Here is a 23,476-nt window from a genome sequence, read left to right on the forward strand (position 1 = left end):
AGAAACTTTTATGTGCGTTTTAGAGATGCCTGACACATACAAAGAAGTATATATCAACTAAGGAAAACGCACATCTTGGTTTTACAGCAAAATAAAAATACATAAAACCTGGTTGAAATAACAAAATTGTAATTTTAACAGTTTAAAAAAAAACCAGTAAATCAATAAATATATATAACTATTTTATTGATATCAGGGAAATCATTGTAGAAAGAAAATATTAGAACATTTTTTGTTACTGAAGACGCATTCAATTTCGTTGAAAAAAATTCGTTGTTTTTGTAGAGAACAGGATTTCGTGTGGATTAATGTTCGTTGTTTGTGATAACTTAAAATTATAAATCACGCATACACAGTATAAACACGTCGCAATATCTGTAATCCTAACTTGCTTAAATACGATACACACCACTTACATACCATTTGTTCGACGAAGCTTTCCGTCGTTAGCATCTATTCACAAAGAAAGCATTACTCATATGATCTGTGTAAGCTTGGGCATTAAAAGATGTACTCAACCCATTAGAATGTTTAAAGCGTTTATAATGTATTCTGTTTCTCAATACAATTCGTTTCCCGTGGGGATCCGGGTTAGAAAAGGTCCTCAGTACTCCTTGCTTGTCGTAAGAGGCGATTAAATGGGGCGGTCCTTTGGATGATATCCTAAAGTTGAAGTCCCGCGTCACAGCAGATGTGGCACGATAAAGATCCTACCCTTCTTTAGGGCCGTAAGCACATAGCATAGACCTAAATTTTGCAGCCCATCAACGACAATGGTTATGAATGAAAGATTCTCGAGAGGAACGTTAAACAATATACAATCAATTAATTAAATTCGTAAAGAAATTGGACGTACCTGGAGAAATAAGTCTTGTGTCTTCGCCCTGCTTGATGTTCATTTGGCACACCAGGAGAGAAATTTCCTCGACCTGCTACTAAATATCCATATCCAAACAATTGCGACCGGAATCAGTATAATAGGGGCAGTAACTCCGGTTATCGAACGTACAAAAATGCTGTACATTGCCTCTAATAAAGGTGTAACCCAAGTAAGGGGATTCCTGAACTATGTTCAGCGAATCGGAATGAAAACACCAGTAAAGGTTTTATAATGTATTAATGATATAGAGTTGATTTATAAAGTAATTGGTAACACGTTCCATACAAAAAAGAACAAAGCGTAAAGCGTAAAATTGAAATAAATCAATAAAAATTAAATATTCTGAATTTTTAGTATGAATTAAGTAAGTAAATTAGCGAATAGGACTCAATGATATGAGAAAAAATCTGTAAGGAAAGGCAAGGTAATGTGGTAATGTAACGGAGTCAAAAATGAAAGATAAGGAAAGTGTGCGCTAACCGAACATATATTATATCAACTTATTCAACTATTTATAAGTATACACGTGGGGGAAATTTACGCGCATATATCGTGACCGCGAAATTAGTGTAAATTTCCCCCACGCATAAATAACCAATTTACAGAACTACACCTTCAAATAGGACTTGGTAAGGGGAACTTAATAAACTGAAAAACTACATCTAGTACATTTAAAAAAAATCCATTATATACCCTATCAAAAATATACTATTGACTTTTGATAACCTTGTTTTAGCAGTCCCTAACTCCTATCCTTGAAAAACATGCTTATTTCATACTAGAAACTATTCAGAGCTTTAAAACATCAGGGTTTACTTGGAATAAAAGAAAACAAAACTAACCATATTGTCTGTGCCTAACCAAGTGAGTAAACCTGATCAAACACAACCTTATGTAACCTGAATTCTATTCACGAACTTAAGCCAATCAAAATCAGAGAAAATATCCTGACTTATCTAATCGGGAAACAGTAACTTATTCACTTAGGAAGGAACGACAACAGGGCGGACACTCCCTGTCTGATACAAAAACGTGGAATATATAAACCATAAGTACTCAAAAATAAGTGCTAGACAGTAATTGAAATGAACATTAAACGTAACGAGAGGCTGATTTAACAATCACACTCCTGCAATTCTATGCCCCCAAAGATCCAACACACAATATTTAACCCCCAAGCTGTACGGAAGAACATCACCCACTTGACCGTACAGTTAACTGTAAATTAAAATTCATTGCAAATAATAAATTCATGATGTGGTATGCGGTTCCAGTATCGGATCACCAGAAGAAGGGCGGGGATACTGGCGTTGTGCTGTTGGATCTACTGATATCTTAGAAAGGACATTGAATGTGATCTAGATATCGGTTTCCCCTCAGCGGCGTATTAGATGCGCTGTCTGCATGAGCAATTAGCTGAAATTCGTAGATCTATCTGGACATTAGCATTTAGTTTTATACACTTATTTTAAATTGAACTTTGCTGTTTTGATAGTATTTGTTCTTAATTGCATTGATTCTTTTATTTATGCACTTGAGTATTTTTGCAAGAACTTGACTAATTAATTTAAACAATATTTTATTCACTTATGAGTGAATGGGATTGGGCAGCAGTGCATAACCTATTTCAGCCCCCTCCCTTGACTTGACTAACTATATATTAAGACGTACATCTACCCATAAGGAATACAATGATGACGATTATGGTACTGGCGAAATATGTTATATATAAATGGATGATGAATAACAGATATAGATCATAAAGATTTTCTGAAATCAAAAAATTCCTGTTAATATCGTTGTTTTCTTCTAAACACGAAAATTACGAAATTAATTCTGACACGAAATTAAATACATGTACGTCTAAAACACAAATAATTGATTATTTATAGAAAGTATAACTTTTAATTTTCTATACTTTTTATTGTACCCATCGAATAAGAAACAAAAGGTCTATTTTTATAATATACAAAGTTTAATTGATTAAAGATTTTTGCAAAAAATAGTTTCTACTAGATTCAAACAACGCCCAATACCTTAAAGTGTCGGATCCACAAAGTGGACACAAGCTCAATTACAAAAAAAACAAAAACATAAAGCGCTGAAATGACCAACGACACGAATATTTTCAGGGCGACCTGTCCCTTCCTACGGACAAATGAAAACGTTTTACACGAGATGGTTAAAATTGGTAAAGATGCACACACAAAACTGACACTAATTAATCTATACTGAAATCCCATGTTTCCTAGGGAGAAAATTTGAACACTTCTAGAATCAATGACCAGGGTATCCGATGATTTCTCTACATACATGTGTCTGTAAAGTCCGGGTTATTATCATGATTAGGTGTGTACTTATCGCACCATTTTGCAATGTGTACGATCCAATGGCACTTCATTTACAAATAAGCTTTGTCGTTTCTGTCCAAAAGAATAGGTGTGCTTATCCGTTATTTTCACATTTTGCATCCCAGTATATACATTATGTAATCAGTAGTGGATATAATGCAGAAAGTCGTCACAATAATATGAACTCTGATCAATGGTGCAATTGTTATCATCGTCTACAAAACAGTTTGTTATTATAATATGTTTGAAAGATATGCATTGCCAAGTGCGTTGCGAAATAAGAGTCAAATTGCTACATATTTTGACGCAACTACGATTTCGTTAATTTCCAATAGTTTCTTATTTAGAACGACTGCCATGATACAAATTGTATATATTTCTAGATTTATTTATATATGATTATATATATTGAACATTACCAATTTCACAAATAATTTTGATTCTTTTTGGCAATGTGTAAATAGAAAAACACATTCATGACTCTTTTACCACGTCAAGTGTTTGTAACATTTGTAACCAGGTTAACATGATAAATGAAGTAAGTTTATTTCGATCTTCAGAACACTATCATCCCGCACTGTCGTTTAATCAACACTGATGTCCTTCATGACTTGTGTCGAGTTGCACATGTCAAAATCGTGTCTTCTATATCGGCATTTCTACTTCCTCTTGACCAGATAACCATAAACAGAATCAGATTTACATGACAGCTGACGAAATTCCGCAGATTTTATCCCATTCCCACTGAAACTGAAATAATATCGTCTATATATTAGAATATATATGTGAGGGATTTTTTTTATAGATCGTAACTTGATTAAATACTTATACAGCTTGCAAAGGTGTACTAAACTTGACAGGCTACAGTTTTATCTGGAAACAAAAATGCCATTGTACCTTGTTATCTCCCCGCTCTTCCGTCTGTCACACTTTCTTGTCATTTGAAAAAGAAGTAGTTAAAACGATTATGATAAATTCGTTTTGCACATGATTTGGCATATCTTGTAAATGAGAACGATATAGCTATAAAGAATCGTGAGCAATCTCATAAATCCTATAAAGAATACAAAATAAGAACAGGACAAACCCAGATACCTAGGAGGAGTAAATATCATCTGTTTACCGGTCACACCCGTCGTGAACCTTCTTTCTGGATCAGGTAGACGAAATAATCTGTAATCAAAATCAGTATACAACAATTGGTATGAATCACGCCAGGCAGCATCTGATCTAGTACAAGATTGTATTTGCAAATAAGATTTTATACCCATATACCAATTATCAAAGGCTTATGTCAAAAGACATAAAAGTTATGGCACGCAGTGGCGGATTTAAGGGGAGGGGGCGCAGCCGTATAAATTTTCAAATTTAAGGTAATTCATGGTATCTTGTTTAGAAAACTGTACTAATCGATAAGAGAAGCAATAATTTCTACCACTCCCTGAGAAATCAATGACAAAATATTTTGATTTCTTGAATTACTTTATTGGGAGATCTTAACTTTTTTCAAAAAAATCCTTAAAATTTGCGTCATTTTACAAATTTCACATGATCAAAAATGATAGAAAATAGTATAAATGACTTAAATAGGAGACATATTTCAAGCCCTATAAAATTTATAAAATTCAGGAGCTTCCGGGGCTTTGCCCCCTGAGCCCCCACCACGGCTTCGCCCTGGACCCAGATTCCCTGCCTCATAAAGTGGCTCTCCCCCGTAACCGCAATTCCTGGATCCGCCCCTGGCACGGACAAACTTTATATAAGAAGAATCTCTCTAAAGGAGAGAAGAAACAACTAGAAAAGTGGAGCCAGTCAAGGATGTCACCAACCCTTCAGACGTGACATTTAATTGGTTACCTCAGTTCCAGTTTTCTCTTCCTCAAGAAAAGGATCTGTCACGCAATGGAGACATTTTACGATGGATTCAATCAAAGTTTTAAATGGCTCGAAAGAGTGTGTCTCTCATCGCATCTACATGTAGTCTTACATAAAATAACAGCTTATTTCAGTAGATTCAAAGCCTCTTGAACATTCTGAAAGAATCTTTGATGTTTTCGAGAGTCATAAAAAACACCATGGGTGGCAGGGGGTATACGTCAAAGTCAGATTATAACAGACTAATGAAAAATCATATTTCCCTTTTATGTCAATACTAGTATTTCATATTAGTGTAGTAAATAAATTATGACCCTAAATTACATGCAATTTATACATACTGGTGCTGGTGCACAAAACATGTTCTGGGCAAGTGTTCCTTTTCTCTCATTTTGGGCTAATCCACACAACCTACATATCATCACAGTACCTAACAAGTACATTTAAAACATGACTCTGACAGTGTGTGTATATAAAGCAAGCTTTTCGAGATTTGTCCTTGACAGCGTTGTGTCTGCTGCACCAACGTATGCTTGTCCCCTCCAAACGTAATATGTTCTCTTCAAGTATCTAAATGGTGTTTATATGATATTGCTATTCATGTAGTTCATTATTGGTACAGAAAAGCAAGGAACGCCTCTTTGATAACCCCGTTCCTGTAAATCCATTTCTGCTGTACCATCGTATGTTTGTCTCTTCATTCTCTCCAAACGTAATCTATTATCTTCAAGAATCCGAATGGTGTTTATATGAGATTGCTATTCCTGTACTTCTTTATTAATACAGAAAATCAAGATACTTGAAGAGAACATATTACGTTTGGAGGGAAGCATACGATGGTGCAGCAGACACAAGGCTGATAAGTACAAATCTTGAAAAGCTTGCCTTATATACATACTGTTTTAAATGTACGCAGTGTCTCTGTCTTCAAGGTGATCTCAGTGAAGAACATGATTGGCACAGTCAACTCTGTGGTTGCAGGGGACAGTTTCACACTATAGACCCGGTCAACCTTTTAAAATGTAAATACCTCATATTTGAAGTGATATTACATTTGTAAAATTGTATACAATAATTTCATGATATATAAGGAATGTCTTCTTTACACATACTGTGAGGATCTCTTTATTTAAAATCGTCAGTTACTTAATCTTCAACAACAGAATAATATAAACCATTATCGTCAGTTACTTAATCTTCAACAACAGAATAATATAAACCATTATCGTGCAACCTTTCAAACTTTTCGCTACAATCTGGATTATTTCGTTTTGATTTGTCTTGCTTGTATAAGTGGCATTCTTTTTCTAGACTTGCCATTGTAAGATGACCAATATTTTCCATGACTGATGAAAGTTTGGTTTTGTATGTACATGTAATAGACGTCAACAAGTTCAAATATCTAGGAGCAATCGTTCCAGATGAAGGATTCAAGCTTTAATTTCTGTAAGATTAGTCCAGGCCACAACAGCACTTGCTAAACTTTAAACTGTGATGTCAGGAATATAGCTGTCAGCTCAAACTGATGTGTTATCATATCAATGAAAGGTGAAGATAACGAACAGTGATGAATCTTATAACTCGTATAAGGAATACAAAATAGAGAGTTGGGCAAACACGGACCCCTGGATATACTAGAGGTGGGATCGGGTGCCTTTGAGAAGTAAGCATCCCCTGTTGGTTGGTCACATCCACATCTAACAGAAGATCTAGAAAGGATACCGACCATGGAGATGAGCTGCTTCAGAAGGTTCCTCGGCATCATATACAAAGACCACACCTCCAGAGAAGTATAGAACAGAACATCCGGTAAGTCACTTAACCCTATGAAGACCTACTGAGCATCAAATGGGGCTTAGTGGAAAGAATTGTTCTTACAATTAATACTATGTTTTACAAGTTTGTGCAAAGTTCAATACTTACGAATTTACGAGTTTTCATATCGATTTATTGATGATGTTATTGGTGTTTTCACATTCCATGAACATGTTTAGGTCACATTTACCGGTAATGTTAAGCTAGAATTAGAAGATGCTGGTAACATCATCCATTCACGCTGTGACTGTTAAGCTAGCAGGCGGGAGTCAAGGGGGGGGGGGAGTCAGCAATTAAGAAGAGTGTTACTGATGTTACACTATTTTGCTGCAGACAGAGCTCGAGGATTGTGGATAAGCAGATCATGCACTAGGACTCAGTAGACTTTTCATAGCCTAAAAATTCGTATTCAGATGAATGGTTATCCCAAGCTAGAAAATGATTTTACTAACTGCGTGTAAGTAAAATATGGCTAAGTTGGGAAGTCTTCAACAATTCATTGGACTTTTATTTTTAACGAACTAAAGTTATATTACTGTCATTTGTTATGTAAGCTGTGATATAACTAAAGTTATTGTGCTGTCATTTGTTATGTAAGCTGTGATATAACTAAAGTTATTGTGCTGTCATTTGTTATGTAAGTTGTGATATAACTAGAGTTATTGTGCTGTCATTTGTTATGTAAGTTGTGATATAACTAGAGTTATTGTGCTGTCATTTGTTATGCAAGCTGTGATATAACTAGAGTTATTGTGCTGTCATCATGTAAGCTATGATAAAACTAAAGTTATTGTGCTGTCATTTGTTATGTAAGCTGTGAGATAACTAGAGTTATTGTGCTGTCATTTGTTATGTAAGTTGTGATATAACTAGAGTTATTGTGCTGTCATTTGTTATGTAAGCTATGATATAACTAAAGTTATTGTGTTGTCGTTATGTAAGCTTTGATATAACTAGAGTTATAGTCCTGTCATTTGTTATGTAAGCTGTGTTATAACGAGTTATTGTGTTGTCATTGGTTATGTAAGCTTAGGAACTAGATTTATTGTGATCTTTTGTTATGTAAGCTGTGAGATAACTAGAGTTATTGTGTTGTCATTATGTAAGCTGTGCTATAACTAGAGTTATTGTGCTGTCATTTGTTATGTAAGCTGTGATATAACTAGAATTATTGTGCTGTCATTTGTTATGTAAGTTGTGATATAACTAGAGTTATTGTGCTGTCATTTGTTATGTAAGCTGTGATATAACTAGAGTTATTGTGCTGTCATTTGTTATGTAAGCTGTGATATAACTAGGGTTATTGTGCTGTCATTTGTTATGTAAGCTGTGATGTAACTAGAGTTATTGTGCTGTCATTTGTTATGTAAGCTGTGATATAACTAGAGTTATTGTGCTGTCATTTGTTATGTAAGCTGTGATATAACTAAAGTTATTGTGCTGTCATTTGTTATATAAGTTGTGATATAACTAGAGTTATTGTGCTGTCATTTGTTATGTAAGCTGTGATATAACTAGAGTTATTGTGCTGTCATTTGTTATGTAAGTTGTGATATAACTAGAGTTATTGTGCTGTCATTTGTTATGTAAGCTGTGATATAACTAGAGTTATTGTGCTGTCATTTGTTATGTAAGCTGTGATATAACTAGAGTTATTGTGTTGTCATTTGTTATGTAAGCTGTGATATAACTAGAGTTATTGTGCTGTCATTTGTTATGTAAGCTGTGATATAACTAGAGTTATTGTGCTGTCATTATGTAAGTTGTGATATAACTAGAGTTATTGTGCTGTCATTTGTTATGTAAGCTGTGATATAACTAGAGTTATTGTGTTGTCATTATGTAAGTTGTGATATAACTAGAGTTATTGTGCTGTCATTTGTTATGTAAGTTGTGATATAACTAGAGTTATTGTGCTGTCATTTGTTATGTAAGCTGTGATATAACTAGAGTTATTGTGCTGTCATTATGTAAGCTGTGATATGACTAGAGTTATTGTGCTGTCATTTGTTATGTAAGCTGTGATATAACTAGAATTATTGTGCTGTCATTTGTTATGTAAGCTGTGATATAACTAGAATTATTGTGCTGTCATTTGTTATGTAAGCTGTGATATAACTAGAATTATTGTGCTGTCATTATGTAAGCTGTGATATAACTAGAGTTATTGTGCTGTCATTTGTTATGTAAGCTGTGATATAACTAGAATTATTGTGCTGTCATTTGTTATGTAAGCTGTGATATAACTAGAGTTATTGTTTTTGTCATTTGTTCTGTAAGCTGTGATATAACTAGAATTATTGTGCTGTCATTTGTTATGTAAGCTGTGATATAACTAGAGTTAATGTGCTGTCATTTGTTATGTAAGCTGTGATATAACTAGAGTTATTGTGCTGTCATTTGTTATGTAAGCTGTGATATAACTAAAGTTATTGTGCTGTCATTTGTTATGTAAGCTGTGATATAACTAGAGTTATTGTGTTGTCATTATGTAAGCTATGATATAACTAAAGTTATTGTGTTGTCATTGAGTAAGCTGTGATATAACTAGAGTTATTGTGTTGTCATTATGTAAGCTGTGATATAACTAGAGTTATTGTGCTGTCATTGTGTAAGCTGTGATATAACTAGAGTTATTGTGCTGTCATTTGTTATGTAAGCTGTGATATAACTAGAGTTATTGTGTTGTCATTTGTTATGTAAGCTGTGATATAACTAAAGTTATTGTGCTGTCATTATGTAAGCTGTGATATAACTAAAGTTATTGTGCTGTCATTTGTTATGTAAGCTGTGATATAACTAGAGTTATTGTGCTGTCATTTGTTATGTAAGCTGTGATATAACTAAAGTTATTGTGCTGTCATTTGTTATGTAAGTTGTGATATAACAAAAGTTATTGTGCTGTCATTTGTTATGTAAGCTGTGATATAACTAGAGTTATTGTGCTGTCATTTGCTATGTAAGCTGTGATATAACTAGGGTTATTGTGTTGTCATTATGTACGCTGTGATATAACTAAAGTTATTGTGTTGTCATTATGTAAGTTGTGATATAACTAAAGTTATTGTGCTGTCATTTGTTATGTAAGTTGTGATATAACTAGGGTTATTGTGCTGTCATTATGTAAGCTGTGATATAACAAAAGTTATTGTGCTGTCATTTGTTATATAAGTTGTGATATAACAAAAGTTATTGTGTTGTCATTATGTAAGCTGTGATATAACTAAAGTTATTGTGCTGTCATTTGTTATGTAAGCTGTGATATAACTAGATTTATTGTGATATCATTTGTTATGTAAGCTGTGATATAAATAGAGTTATTGTGTTGTCATTTGTTATGTAAGCTGTGATATAACTAGAGTTATTGTGCTGTCATTTGTTATGTAAGCTGTGATATAACTAAAGTTATTGTGCTGTCATTTGTTATGTAAGCTGTGATATAACTAAAGTTATTGTGCTGTCATTTGTTATGTAAGCTGTGATATAACTAAAGTTATTGTGCTGTCATTTGTTATGTAAGCTGTGATATAACTAGGGTTATTGTGCTGTCATTCGTTATGTAAGTTGTGATATAACTAGAGTTATTGTGCTGTCATTATGTAAGCTGTGATATAGCTAAAGTTATTGTGCTGTCATTTGTTATGTAAGCTGTGAGATAACTAAAGTTATTGTGCTGTCATTTGTTATGTAAGCTGTGATACAACTAGAGTTATTGTGATGTTATTTGTTATGTAAGCTGTGATATAAATAGAGTTATTGTGCTGTCATTTGTTATGTAAACTGTGATATAAATAGAGTTATTGTGCTGTCATTTGTTATGTAAACTGTGATATAAATAGAGTTATTGTGCTGTCATTTGTTATGTAAGCTGTGATATAAATAGAGTTATTGTGCTGTCATTTGTTATATAAGTTGTGATATAAATAGAGTTATTGTGTTGTCATTATGTAAGCTGTGATATAAATAGAGTTATTGTGCTGTCATTTGTTATGTAAGCCGTGATATAACTAGAGTTATTGTGCTGTCATTTGTTATGTAAGCTGTGATATAAATAGAGTTATTGTGCTGTCAATTGTTATTTAAGCTGTGATATAACTAAGGTTATTGTGCTGTCATTTGTTATGTAGTCTGTGATACAACTAGAGTTATTGTGCTGTTATTTGTTATGTAAGCTGTCATATAAATAGAGTTATTGTGCTGTCATTATGTAAGCTGTGATATAACTAAAGTTATTGTGCTGTCATTATGTAAGCTGTGATATAACTAGAGTTATTGTGCTGCCATTGTGTAAACTGTGATATAACTAAAGATATTGTGCTGTCATTTGTTATGTAAGCTGTGAGATAACTAGAGTTATTGTGCTGTCATTTGTTATGTAAGCTGTGAGATAGCTAGAGTTATTGTGCTGTCATTTGTTATGTAAGCTGTGATATAAATAGAGTTATTGTGCTGTCATTTGCTATGTAAGCTGTGAGATAACTAGGGTTATTGTGCTGTCATTTGTTATGTAAGCTGTGAGATAACTAGAGTTATTGTGCTGTCATTATGTAAGCTGTGAGATAACTAGAGTTATTGTGCTGTCATTGTGTAAGTTGTGATATAAATAGAGTTATTGTGCTGTCATTTGTTATGTAAACTGTGATATAAATAGAGTTATTGTGCTGTCATTTGTTATGTAAGCTGTGATATAAATAGAGTTATTGTGCTGTCATTTGTTATGTAAACTGTGATATAAATAGAATTATTGTGCTGTCATTTGTTATGTAAGCTGTGATATAAATAGAGTTATTGTGCTGTCATTTGTTATGTAAGCTGTGATATAAATAGAGTTATTGTGCTGTCATTTGTTATGTAAGCTGTGATATAAATAGAGTTATTGTGTTGTCATTATGTAAGCTGTGATATAAATAGAGTTATTGTGCTGTCAATTGTTATTTAAGCTGTGATATAACTAAGGTTATTGTGCTGTCATTTGTTATGTAGTCTGTGATATAACTAGAGTTATTGTGCTGTTATTTGTTATGTAAGCTGTCATATAAATAGAGTTATTGTGCTGTCATTATGTAAGCTGTGATATAACTAAAGTTATTGTGCTGTCATTATGTAAGCTGTGATATAACTAGAGTTATTGTGCTGCCATTGTGTAAGCTGTGATATAACTAAAGATATTGTGCTGTCATTTGTTATGTAAGCTGTGAGATAACTAAAGTTATTGTGCTGTCATTATGTAAGCTGTGATATAACTAGAGTTATTGTGCTGTCATTTGTTATGTAAGCTGTGAGATAACTAAAGTTATTGTGCTGTCATTTGTTATGTAAGCTGTGATACAACTAGAGTTATTGTGATGTTATTTGTTATGTAAGCTGTGATATAAATAGAGTTATTGTGCTGTCATTTGTTATGTAAACTGTGATATAAATAGAGTTATTGTGCTGTCATTTGTTATGTAAGCTGTGATATAAATAGAGTTATTGTGCTGTCATTTGTTATGTAAGCTGTGATATAAATAGAGTTATTGTGCTGTCATTTGTTATGTAAGCTGTGATATAAATAGAGTTATTGTGCTGTCATTTGTTATGTAAGCTGTGATATAAATAGAGTTATTGTGTTGTCATTATGTAAGCTGTGATATAAATAGAGTTATTGTGCTGTCAATTGTTATTTAAGCTGTGATATAACTAAGGTTATTGTGCTGTCATTTGTTATGTAGTCTGTGATATAACTAGAGTTATTGTGCTGTTATTTGTTATGTAAGCTGTCATATAAATAGAGTTATTGTGCTGTCATTATGTAAGCTGTGATATAACTAAAGTGATTGTGCTGTCATTATGTAAGCTGTGATATAACTAGAGTTATTGTGCTGCCATTGTGTAAGCTGTGATATAACTAAAGATAGTGTGCTGTCATTTGTTATGTAAGCTGTGAGATAACTAGAGTTATTGTGCTGTCATTTGTTATGTAAGCTGTGAGATAGCTAGAGTTATTGTGCTGTCATTTGTTATGTAAGCTGTGATATAAATAGAGTTATTGTGCTGTCATTTGCTATGTAAGCTGTGAGATAACTAGGGTTATTGTGCTGTCATTTGTTATGTAAGCTGTGAGATAACTAGAGTTATTGTGCTGTCATTATGTAAGCTGTGAGATAACTAGAGTTATTGTGCTGTCATTGTGTAAGTTGTGATATAACTAGAGTTATTGTGCTGTCATTTGTTATGTAAGCTGTGATATAACTAGAGTTATTGTGCTGTCATTTGTTATGTAAGCTGTGATATAACTAGAGTTATTGTGCTGTCATTATGTAAGCTATGATATAACTAAAGTTATTGTGCTGTCATTTGTTATGTAAGCTGTGATATAACTAGGGTTATTGTGCTGTCATTGTGTAAGCTGTGATATAAATAGAGTTATTGTGCTGTCATTTGTTATGTAGTCTGTGATATAACTAGAGTTATTGTGCTGTCATTTGTTATGTAAGCTGTGATATAACTAGGGTTATTGAGCTGTCATTTGTTATGTAAGCTTAATAACTAGAGTTATTGTGTTGTCATTTGTTATGTAAGCTGTGATATAACTAGGGTTATTGTATCTTTTAATATCTCAAAATAATTAAAGGATCTACAAGGGACAATGAAAATAAATGTTGATTATTTTAATGATCCCGGCCAAAGTAAAATGGTCCCAGGTCGACTGATAAAGCCAGAAGAGTGTTCATCAATTCCTGTTTCAACACATCAGTAAATTTTACCAACAGTTCGAATCCCGGCCGCGACAGACCGAAGTCGTTAAAACAGGTAGTGACAGTTCAATCGCCAAACGCTCGGCATCAGGTGTGAATGTCACAGGTCCTCGGAGATTACCTTAAAAACGGATGACCCGTGTCACAGTAGGTGTGGCACGCTAAAGAACACTCACTACTCAATGGCCATAAGCGCTGAGCATAGGCCTAAATTTGAAACCCTTCACCGGTCTTGGTGACGTCTCCATATGAGTGAAAAAATTCTCGAGCGAGACGTTAAGCAAGATACAAGATACCAACATATATCGTATTGAGAAAGCAAATTCACAGGTTATCTAAAGATAAGATTTATTGAGACATAAAATTTGCAGGTTAGTTAAAGTAAAAATATTCTGATGTTCATTACAATTCACGTAGATACCAGCAGCTCTGTGAATAAAGCACTTGCATGGTTGACAGATCCCTGTGTGTTCCGTCAGTTCTCTTTGCCTGTTGCATTTTATGGTAATATGTTCTTTTTAAAAATTGAATAGATAGAAAAATTAAGATAAATGAATCAATATTGATGATTTGTGTTCATGAGCTGTTTCGGAACATTCGCAATCATTTAGCAGCTACAAATGATAATGACTACCCAGGCAAGCCATTTACAGAATATTGGATCGAGAAGGCAATTCAGGTGTGAAGTCAGTTGGGGTATTTTTGTCGGTCTTTTTAATATTGCTTTGTCTGTGCTGTATTAAGTGTATTTACAAGTACATTGACTTAAGTATTTCTGCAAGATAAACAGGGTTGATAAAGATGAAATGTACTCGAATGCCCAAATTTGGTTTCCACTTATAAGTATTCAAGAAATTTCCTTCTGCCAGGGGTATGTAGATATCAATTTGTCTTCAAATCATTCCTTTTTCATTTAGTCCACCATGACAGGAGCTCTGGTGCTTGAGGAGAGAACTAGAGCCCAATCTTCATCACAAGAATGATCCAGAGATAGATCTTGGCGTATCACTGCTTCACGATTTGGCGACATTTTATTTGACCACAGGGATAAGAGACAAACTAATATTTTACCCATCTCTACATTAGCTTTCGGTGACGTCAACTGTTTTTGTGTGTTGGAAGACTAATGAGAGACTAGCATTGGAAAGCTTTGCGGATTGATCGATTGATTGATTAATTGTATATTGTTTAACGTCCTTCTCGAGAATTCTTCACTCATATGGAGTCGTCACCATTGCCAGTGAAGGGCTGCTAAAAGGTCTATGCTCGGCGCTTACGACCTTTGAGCAAGGGATACTGAGGACCTATTCTAACCTGGATCCCCCACGGGACAAGCTTTGAGGAAGAAACGATTTAAGAGTGAGCAGGTGTTACTTGTATGTAAATATCGGACTTATCTAGGGGTTTTTCATGATGGAGAGATAGAAAGCAGTAATTGTGGAAGTTAAGTGCTCTTTCACAGGCCGCACAGAGGAAATTCGACCAGAGAAACACTTCTCTTTCTTGACTATTGATAATGAATTCAATGAAATTTTATTGAAAATGAATTCATAATTCAAGGTCAATTATATACCTCTCAAAAAGAAACATGGCTATACATTCAAATATTTGTTCGTCTAAAATATAAGGTTTGATAGGGAGCATTGGGAAATTCTGTTTCCTAAATTGGATCTTTTCTATTCATGTTATTATTGGGCTTATTCTGCATATAGATTTCTCTTGTAACACACACATATATATATATATATATATATATATATATATATATAGGAGTTAGATTCATTCTAGCTACAATTCATATATAATTATGAAATATATGTGTATGCCTCTGATTTAGCGTGGTAGAATGTACATGTATGAATAAATGAATTTGCTATTCTTGCCACGCTGTGGACGCGAGTATCCAAATTATAATGAATTTCTATTATTTAGGCAATTATGTTAATTTTTAAAAGAGTTCATTGCAATCTTCGTGCGTTATGAAATGAATTTATGTTCAGTTGAAACAAAACGGGTTGAAAAAAACGAAATATCAAGCAGAAGAATAACAATTAGAAATGTGACACGTTATACTGTATATGTACTGTTTGTAATATACGAGTACAAAGATATATCGTTTAAACAGATTGATATTTCATAATCGTATTTCACATTGATATAATCTGGCATGTGTTGAGTGACAATAAAACTACACAATCATTAGAAATCGGTTTCTGTAGCACAGAATTTTTTAGGAGAGAGGTCTGAAATAGAAATCCCTTTTGCACTTCGATCTGAGCAGGGCCGTCTTATCGTCTCACCTAAACATAGACCTGATATAAGACAGGAACAGCCCAAAATAGATCACCCCTTCTGTCTTATCTAACAGTATAAGAATTTGGTCTTCATAAAATTATTTAGTGTTGACATTGAGGATCTGTAACTTCTGAAGGAACTATTACTCTTCTCGTGTACATCATGAATCTATCTCAGTCAAACTTTTCAATGTATCAATTTTTAAGAAAGTCGTCGGTTCATTTGAACAATGGTGACAGTGAAACTTCAGATTCCGAAAATACTTTTCAAATTTATTTATATGCATTCACGATGTTCCTGTCCTTCTTTGCCAACATGACGTTGGTTTTCATAATCCTTAGCACCAAAAGTCTACGGACAAAATTTAACTTTTTCGTGGTGAACTTTTCTCTTGTGAATTTACTCATCCCAACGTTTTGTATGTGGCTTCATCTTGTGTACCATCTGGACAAGGGGCAATGGAGGTTTGGTGCATTTTTCTGCAGAATAAACAAATTTATACAAGGTAGGTTATTTCTGCTCTGCACGTGTCTTCCGTAAACAATGTGTGTAATTGCAACCTGCATACTTTAACCTTCTAACAGCATATTTATATAAATTTCTTCCATATTGGATCGAAATTCTTGGTCTGAGACTCGTCTGCCATTTCTGCTAATAAAAACAAACAACACTGGTGCTTATGTATCCAGTGAATATGTATTGGGTAAAAAACTATTTTTTAAAAAGTCTATACTACTAACACCAGGATGACGTACTTGGTGCATGAAATAACCCTTTCAAAATATGCTTTTCAACGTTTGCAAATCAAAAATACATGCATACATTGTATATCAACCTGCACAACTGACCTTACGTTGGACTTGTGTATTTTTAATTTCTCGTAATTGTTCAGTATTTTACAAAACCTTTAGAATATTAACTGATCGAACGTGCTGACGTTGATGTTATGCATCTAATTCGAATATGTCTTTTTCACAAGATATTGACAAAAATGTTTTGTTGAGAATTTCTTGAATGTTGATATCAGCTTCATGAAGAATACAAAAATACACCAACGCTCCCGACGCGAAGGCTAGCTCTTAAAATGTATTTTCTCTTATTTCAATCAACTGTAATTAATGATTTATTCATCTATTTATTCATTTATTACATAAGAATATTTTCTAGTAGAAATCTATCATTAGAAATTTAATCTGGCACTAAGGATAATTAACTCGATCATAGAACATGTATCATTCTATTTGTAATTAACATGTATATTAAAGGTTAATCAGTGTCGTAATGTAATTAGTGCCCCATTCTTTATTTGTCCTTCCGGTATCTGAATTTCGTAAAATATGAAATGATTCGTAAATGTTGAAATAAGGTTGACTGTCATTTTTTCTCTTTTATCAAAAGAAAGAAACAATTTTTTTTCTTAATTTTTATTTTTACTTCTATCTCATAAGTGAAGCTTCAATATTCGACATCTGCAGCAGAAATTTACCGTGTTTTATATATATAGAAAGTTCACTTTGGATTTGACTAATAAATCAATTGTATCTTTATAAGGTAGATAATCATGCAGCCCAGTTTTAACAGTAATATTGATGAACAAAGGAACTGCTAGGACGAACAATGAAAATTTTACTCGTGCACCCACCACGGAATTTAAATAGAGTTCCAGTTTTTAAATGCATTTCAATAACTATTCAGGGAGGAATCGAGTGTATGAATTGTGATGGAAGGGTTCAGTACAAAATATACTAAACACTTCAAACCTTGGTCATCTGAATTTATTTTGTTTTAATTAATTTTTGTTTTTGACATGAATTAATCTTGAATTACAAATAATGACAATAAGATAGATATTGGTTTCGTGGGCGTTGGACCGCTGCTGCTCTAATTCATTGATAATGTACTTTACGGTTATTAGCCGATATCAAAACGTGACGTCCCAATCAATATCAGACAGCTGACATACCAACGCTAATCGTGAACGTGGGAGTACCGAGATTTTAAACATTCAAATCTTCAATGAAGTCTGTCAAATTTATATCTCTTATAACTCTTATGCTCGTCCAAATATATCACAACCGAAATGAATTATTTTACTATCTACAACTTGGACTTTAAACGCTTTCTCGCCCCTCCTTGATACATCCATTGTAATGATTTCCACCCAACAACGATTGAAAATAAAACGTATCTAGAACATAGAAAGCCAAACAATAAGAAATTGATAGTGAACGAATTACCTTTAAATGTCCACCCCCAACTTGTATGATTTCTTTCTAAATAAAACCGGTGGGTTTTGTTTGGCTTCTTCCTCTGTCAGATTGTTTTTATAAAATGAAAATTTGCTGTCTTTTCTTCGTTGCTCCCAACGTAAGCTTCCTGTGCGCCTAATATGATAATTACAAGCGATATTAGAAAACTTTCAATATATCTTTAGAATTATAAGCTGTTACATTAGTATTACTTATTACAGTAATACATCATTAAATGTATATGTATTTCAACATTTTTTCAGTTCTTGTCGTCTGTGTCAGTAACTTCACCTTGGCGGTGACCGTCCTTGACCGATTTCTAGCAACTCTTCAATCACCACTCCTGAAATACACCCAAGGTCACCAGACTATCGTAATGCTAATTGTGTGGATATCCGGAATCCTTCTGTCCTTGCCGTTCATTCTGTACACAAAATTTCTGGAATTCGATTGGATTGGGGGTCACGAAACAATATGCAGTGCTCATTTTCCCTCCATAGAGGCTAGGCGAGCTTATATAACGACATTGTCGCTGCTGGGCTTCGTTCTCCCTATGCTGGTCATGTTCTTCCTCATCAGTGTTTCTCTAAGAAGACCAAGTGTTTCAACTGACAACATGGCGAGAGAGGAAAGACTGAGATATCAGATGAAGCGCAGGGTAACATTTCAATATCTGTCTACACATTATAATTGTTGCATTTAAACGAGGGTAACATTCGAAATTATTAACCTTAGAAAGAAAACCTCTGTCAAGTAATGTCCATAACGTAATATCCATTGCTAAATGATTATATCACCCACCTCACTGCTTGAATTTAATATATATATATATATATCAATCAGTTGTAGTCCTGGTATTGGTATACATAAGATTCTCACTGGGACGTTAACCCCAAACAATTACTCATTACTTTACACATAAATACAGTAAAACATGGTTATAATGAACACTATTATAACGAATTCACGCATATTCGGAAGTGATATTTATTCCTGTAGCAGAGTAAAAACGAAACTTTTATTGGATGAAAGGTGAAGATAACGAACAGTGATCAATCTCATAACTCCTATAAGCAATACGAAATTGAGAGTTGGGCAAACACGGACCCCTGGATACACCAGAGGTGGGATAAGTGCCTAGGAGGAGTAAGCATCCCCTGTCGACTGGTTACACCCGCCGTGAGCCCTATATCTTGATCAGATAAACAGAGTTATCCATAGTAAAAATCAGCGTGCCAAGAACGGCATAACAATCGGTATGAAACTCATCAGATATAATGAAGTTTGGTTATAACGAATTGTTTTCGCTATAACCGTATGTTACTGTAAATCTAGCTACAGTTGATTTAGGTTATATATCTTGTGCTTTTATTTGTAGGCCTTGCACTACGTATTTACTGTTCTTCTAGTCTTCTTCTTATGCTGGTCTCCTCAGCAGTTCCTCATGCTTTGGGACGTGTTCAGAGAACGAAATATACAGACCAAGGTAAATTTTACCTTCTTACACATAGCTATTGTAATTGAATTCATTTGTAAGACGATGGACACTGTTCTGAATGTGCAGATAAAATTACAGTAAGATTTGAATAATGATGGAAAGTTCATTGCAATTGGCATACAAAGTTTCTGTTTCCATATACATATAAATACAGTTCCATTTGATACTCGTCAGAGAGAGTCCACACCTCTATATCGTTTGCTATAGTCTATCCGTGTAGAGAACGGAGCTGAATAGCAAAACCCGAAACTTTGATGATGGAGAAACGTGTTCGATGCAAAGTACATGCTTGTTAAAGTTCATTATTCGAACTACACATTTTCTCAATGATTTAAACGTTATGTGGATTTGAATATTTTTTCCTGGTGGTACATTGTCAGTTTTCCCTTTATTCAGCTACCGAAAAACATACGCCAGTACAGTTTTTATTCATACTATGTGGCATACGCTAGCAGTTGTGTATACCCATTCCTATACATAACATACAACAAGGGCTTCCGGTTTGCTGTCAATCAAATTCTGAGTTGCAAACGTCGACGTGATGTTACCAGTGACAACCCTACCAATACAGAGATGGGAGGTACATATAGTTCTCTCTCTCTCTCTCTCTCTCTCTCTCTCTCTCTCTCTCTCTCTCGTGTAGAGACTATGTATTTTGAGTAAATTTGGTGTCGGGAATGTTTTTCGGCTTTTCCTCAACAAAGTTCTTTAGCAACCTTTGTCAGCTTAGTATTTGCATTTTTATGCTCCCCAAATTTCGGGGAAGCATATAGTCGCTGCAATCTGAATAAAATTAGATCTTCTCTAACCTTACATTGGAAAAGGAACTGACAGCATTGTATATGAGGTCATGTTATTGACCCCATTTTAGTGAATAATTCAGTAAATATTCGACCAATAAAAGTAACAATAACTTGACAAAGAAGTCAGGACCAATCAGGAATAGTTTTACTGAAGCGTATTCGGTCTGCAAATTCACAACAAAAATGGTGTCAATCCATGAAACGTTTATACGAATTCCAAATATCAGCGTTAAAGGAAGAGCAAAGCAAATGGCTTTCGGAGAAAGGTCACTCATTTTCTAAAGGTCAAGATCACGCAGAACATATGCCTTATATATGAAAAAAAACTCACTTCAACAATATTTCAACAGTTATTCGTCATTGTACGATTGACTTTCGGAGAAAGGTCACTCAGGGCTATTTTGTAAAGGTCGCGGTCACTCAGAACCTATACCTTTTATATGAAAAAAATAATTTGAACAATATTCCAAGTCATTGATCATTATGTGCATGACGTTTGGACAAAAGTCACTCAAAACAATTTTGAAAGGTCATGGTCACTCAAAACAGCTTGTATTTGAAAAAAAGACCTCTATTTCAACAATTTATCATACGCCTGAGCACTAAACATTTGCTTGACAGGTGGAAACATATCTGAACTCTAAACATTTCCTTTAAAAGTAGACTCTTTATCAAATCATGCATTCATCATATGAAGCAGTACGCTGGTTACATGCACTTCAGGGAGATCCATCAGTTTTATTGATATTTTTGTTTATTTGAAGGAAATGAGATTTACACCATTATAATCGCTCCAAAAAAGTAAGCAGTTCCCATTTCTTAATCGTGAACATTTTCTTTCAGTTGTAGAACAAAATGATGGACATGAAAATACGGTCTTCTGCTTAGATACCTTAGAAAAAGAATTTAGCGTTGGACCGTCACAACCGAAGAACGAAGAACCGACAGTGATCACTGTTGATATACATGGACAAGCACTCAGCTAAAAAAGGACTAAATCTTTATTTTTTTCACTTGGTAGTGAGCATTGTGTGCAAGCAACTTAAATGGAGAAATCTTATACGGTGAAAACTGCCTAATCCAACGCCTGTGCACCCCGTTCCACTGGGCACTCCGACCCCTATTTTCAATTTCAGGTGTTTTTTTATTGTTTTGCACACTATTTATACAAACACACTGTGTATTACAACAAAACATATCTCCCAAAGCATGTCGGATTAGGCAGGTTTCGCTGTATTTGTATGAATATATGTGTTTGCGTAGCGACGACTCTTTTTTTTTTCTGCCCGTATAATGGATGTATTAGGATTGATATAGGGTTAGTAATAGCGCAAAAACCTGAATTTCGATATAAGGTCACTGAGACAAAAATGGTTATTGTCCTGAATAGCTACATATATGTATGCACAAGCTTTGTCCATTGTATCTCTAGGTGTTTAGTTTCCCAAGAACAGTATGTTATAGAATGTATGTTATTTAGACTCAATGTTGAACAAAATTATTTTATTTGTGTAAAATATTGCAAAAATCAATTTCAAAGAATTAAAACAGCGGAAGTGTTAAGATATATATAACAGGTATGTAATAAAATGTCAGGTTAATCAAAAAGTTTAGCAAGAAAAACATGGGGCTAAAATGAATCATTTTTATACGCATACTATATGAAATGAATCTATTTGTAAAGTAAATGGCATTGAAAACATAATGTGTAAGCATGAAATATTGTATATAACTAACGCTTATTTATTTAGCTTATATATATTGTGTATATATATTGTGCTAATTTGTACAATTTCGCGTAACCATAGAACAAATAAAGTAACATGATCAAATGAAAGTGTGCAATACAGATTGTGTTCTATCTGATTTTTTTTCTTAAGTTTCTTTTTATACGTCGGTATCGCCGTACAAACGGACAGATCAAGATGACGTCAGAATACTTTTATAATCTGTCGGTACCAGAAACGGACATAACAGTTAAAACCAGGTAAAAATACATATCATTTCGTGTATATTGAGTGATTGAGTCATTGTTTTACGTACCGTCGAGAATTTTTCACTCATATTGAGACGTCACCAGCTGTTGGTGAAGTATCACAAATTTAGACCAATCTGATATTTGTTTGCATAATTCAATAAATTTACCCATTGAAATTATAGGTATTTCCTCGTCAATGTAAACAGTGCGCGTATGAATCTTGATGAATATAGTACGACTATTTCAACAGCAGGGGATGTTCCGACAGCAATGAAAGTAAAATGTAAATATAAAACATGAATTCCATTTCTAATAATACATAAGGGCATGAACAGCTTTACATGAAGCGCTACGATATTCCTATCAATCCAGATTTGCTTTTCCATTATCCGTTTCATAAGATCGTCTTCAAAACTGATCACGTTCTGGTGCGAGCTTATTATATATTTTGTATACTGATTTAAAAATCCGTTGATACGGTTTTTTGACAGTAGTGACTTTGTATGCAACCACCAGCTGACAATTCCTGTAACAACTTCAGGGTCTGTAAGGAAATCAAGAAGGTAAAAGATTGGCTAGAATAGAGGAAACTACCGAAAAATGATAGAATCTCATCCGAATCTGTTGTTACATTGTAAATCTCTCTGTTCTCAGTGGGGCCGAGTGGTCATTGAAAATGAAATAATACCGGGTATATTGATTGATTGATTATGGTTTTACGCCGTTTTGGCAATATTTCAGCCATATCACGGCGGCGGTCAATTTTTTATTTGGTTGTGGAGTTTCCCTGACGGCCCCCAGTGAACCTACTCTTTTTTCGAAAATCGGGGAAACGATCTTTTGAATAGAATAAAATTTACTTGTGTCACAGAACTCCCAATATATTTGCCAAAGAGAATCTACGTACGGTTTTATAAAATATTTTAAATCAGTGTAGGAAATTTTAAAGTGTACAATATCACATTGAAGTGCATTTTTGCCACTTTGTCTGCTTT

General features: G+C 34.0%; 1 protein-coding gene across 1 annotated transcript; it reads left to right on the forward strand.

Moving 5' to 3' along the window:
• The first annotated feature begins 16,044 nt into the window (after positions 1–16,044).
• LOC125667482 (tachykinin-like peptides receptor 86C) lies at positions 16,045–22,352 on the forward strand. The gene is made up of 5 exons (XM_048901009.2): positions 16,045–16,458; positions 18,466–18,860; positions 19,581–19,688; positions 20,097–20,280; positions 21,347–22,352. The coding sequence occupies exons 1-5, from the start codon at positions 16,116–16,118 to the stop codon at positions 21,487–21,489; spliced, it is 1,173 nt and encodes a 390-aa protein (XP_048756966.2). The 5' UTR covers positions 16,045–16,115; the 3' UTR covers positions 21,490–22,352.
• Positions 22,353–23,476: the final 1,124 nt, after the last annotated feature.

Source organism: Ostrea edulis, chromosome 10, assembly GCF_947568905.1.
Source record: "Ostrea edulis chromosome 10, xbOstEdul1.1, whole genome shotgun sequence".
NCBI lineage: Eukaryota > Metazoa > Mollusca > Bivalvia > Ostreida > Ostreidae > Ostrea > Ostrea edulis.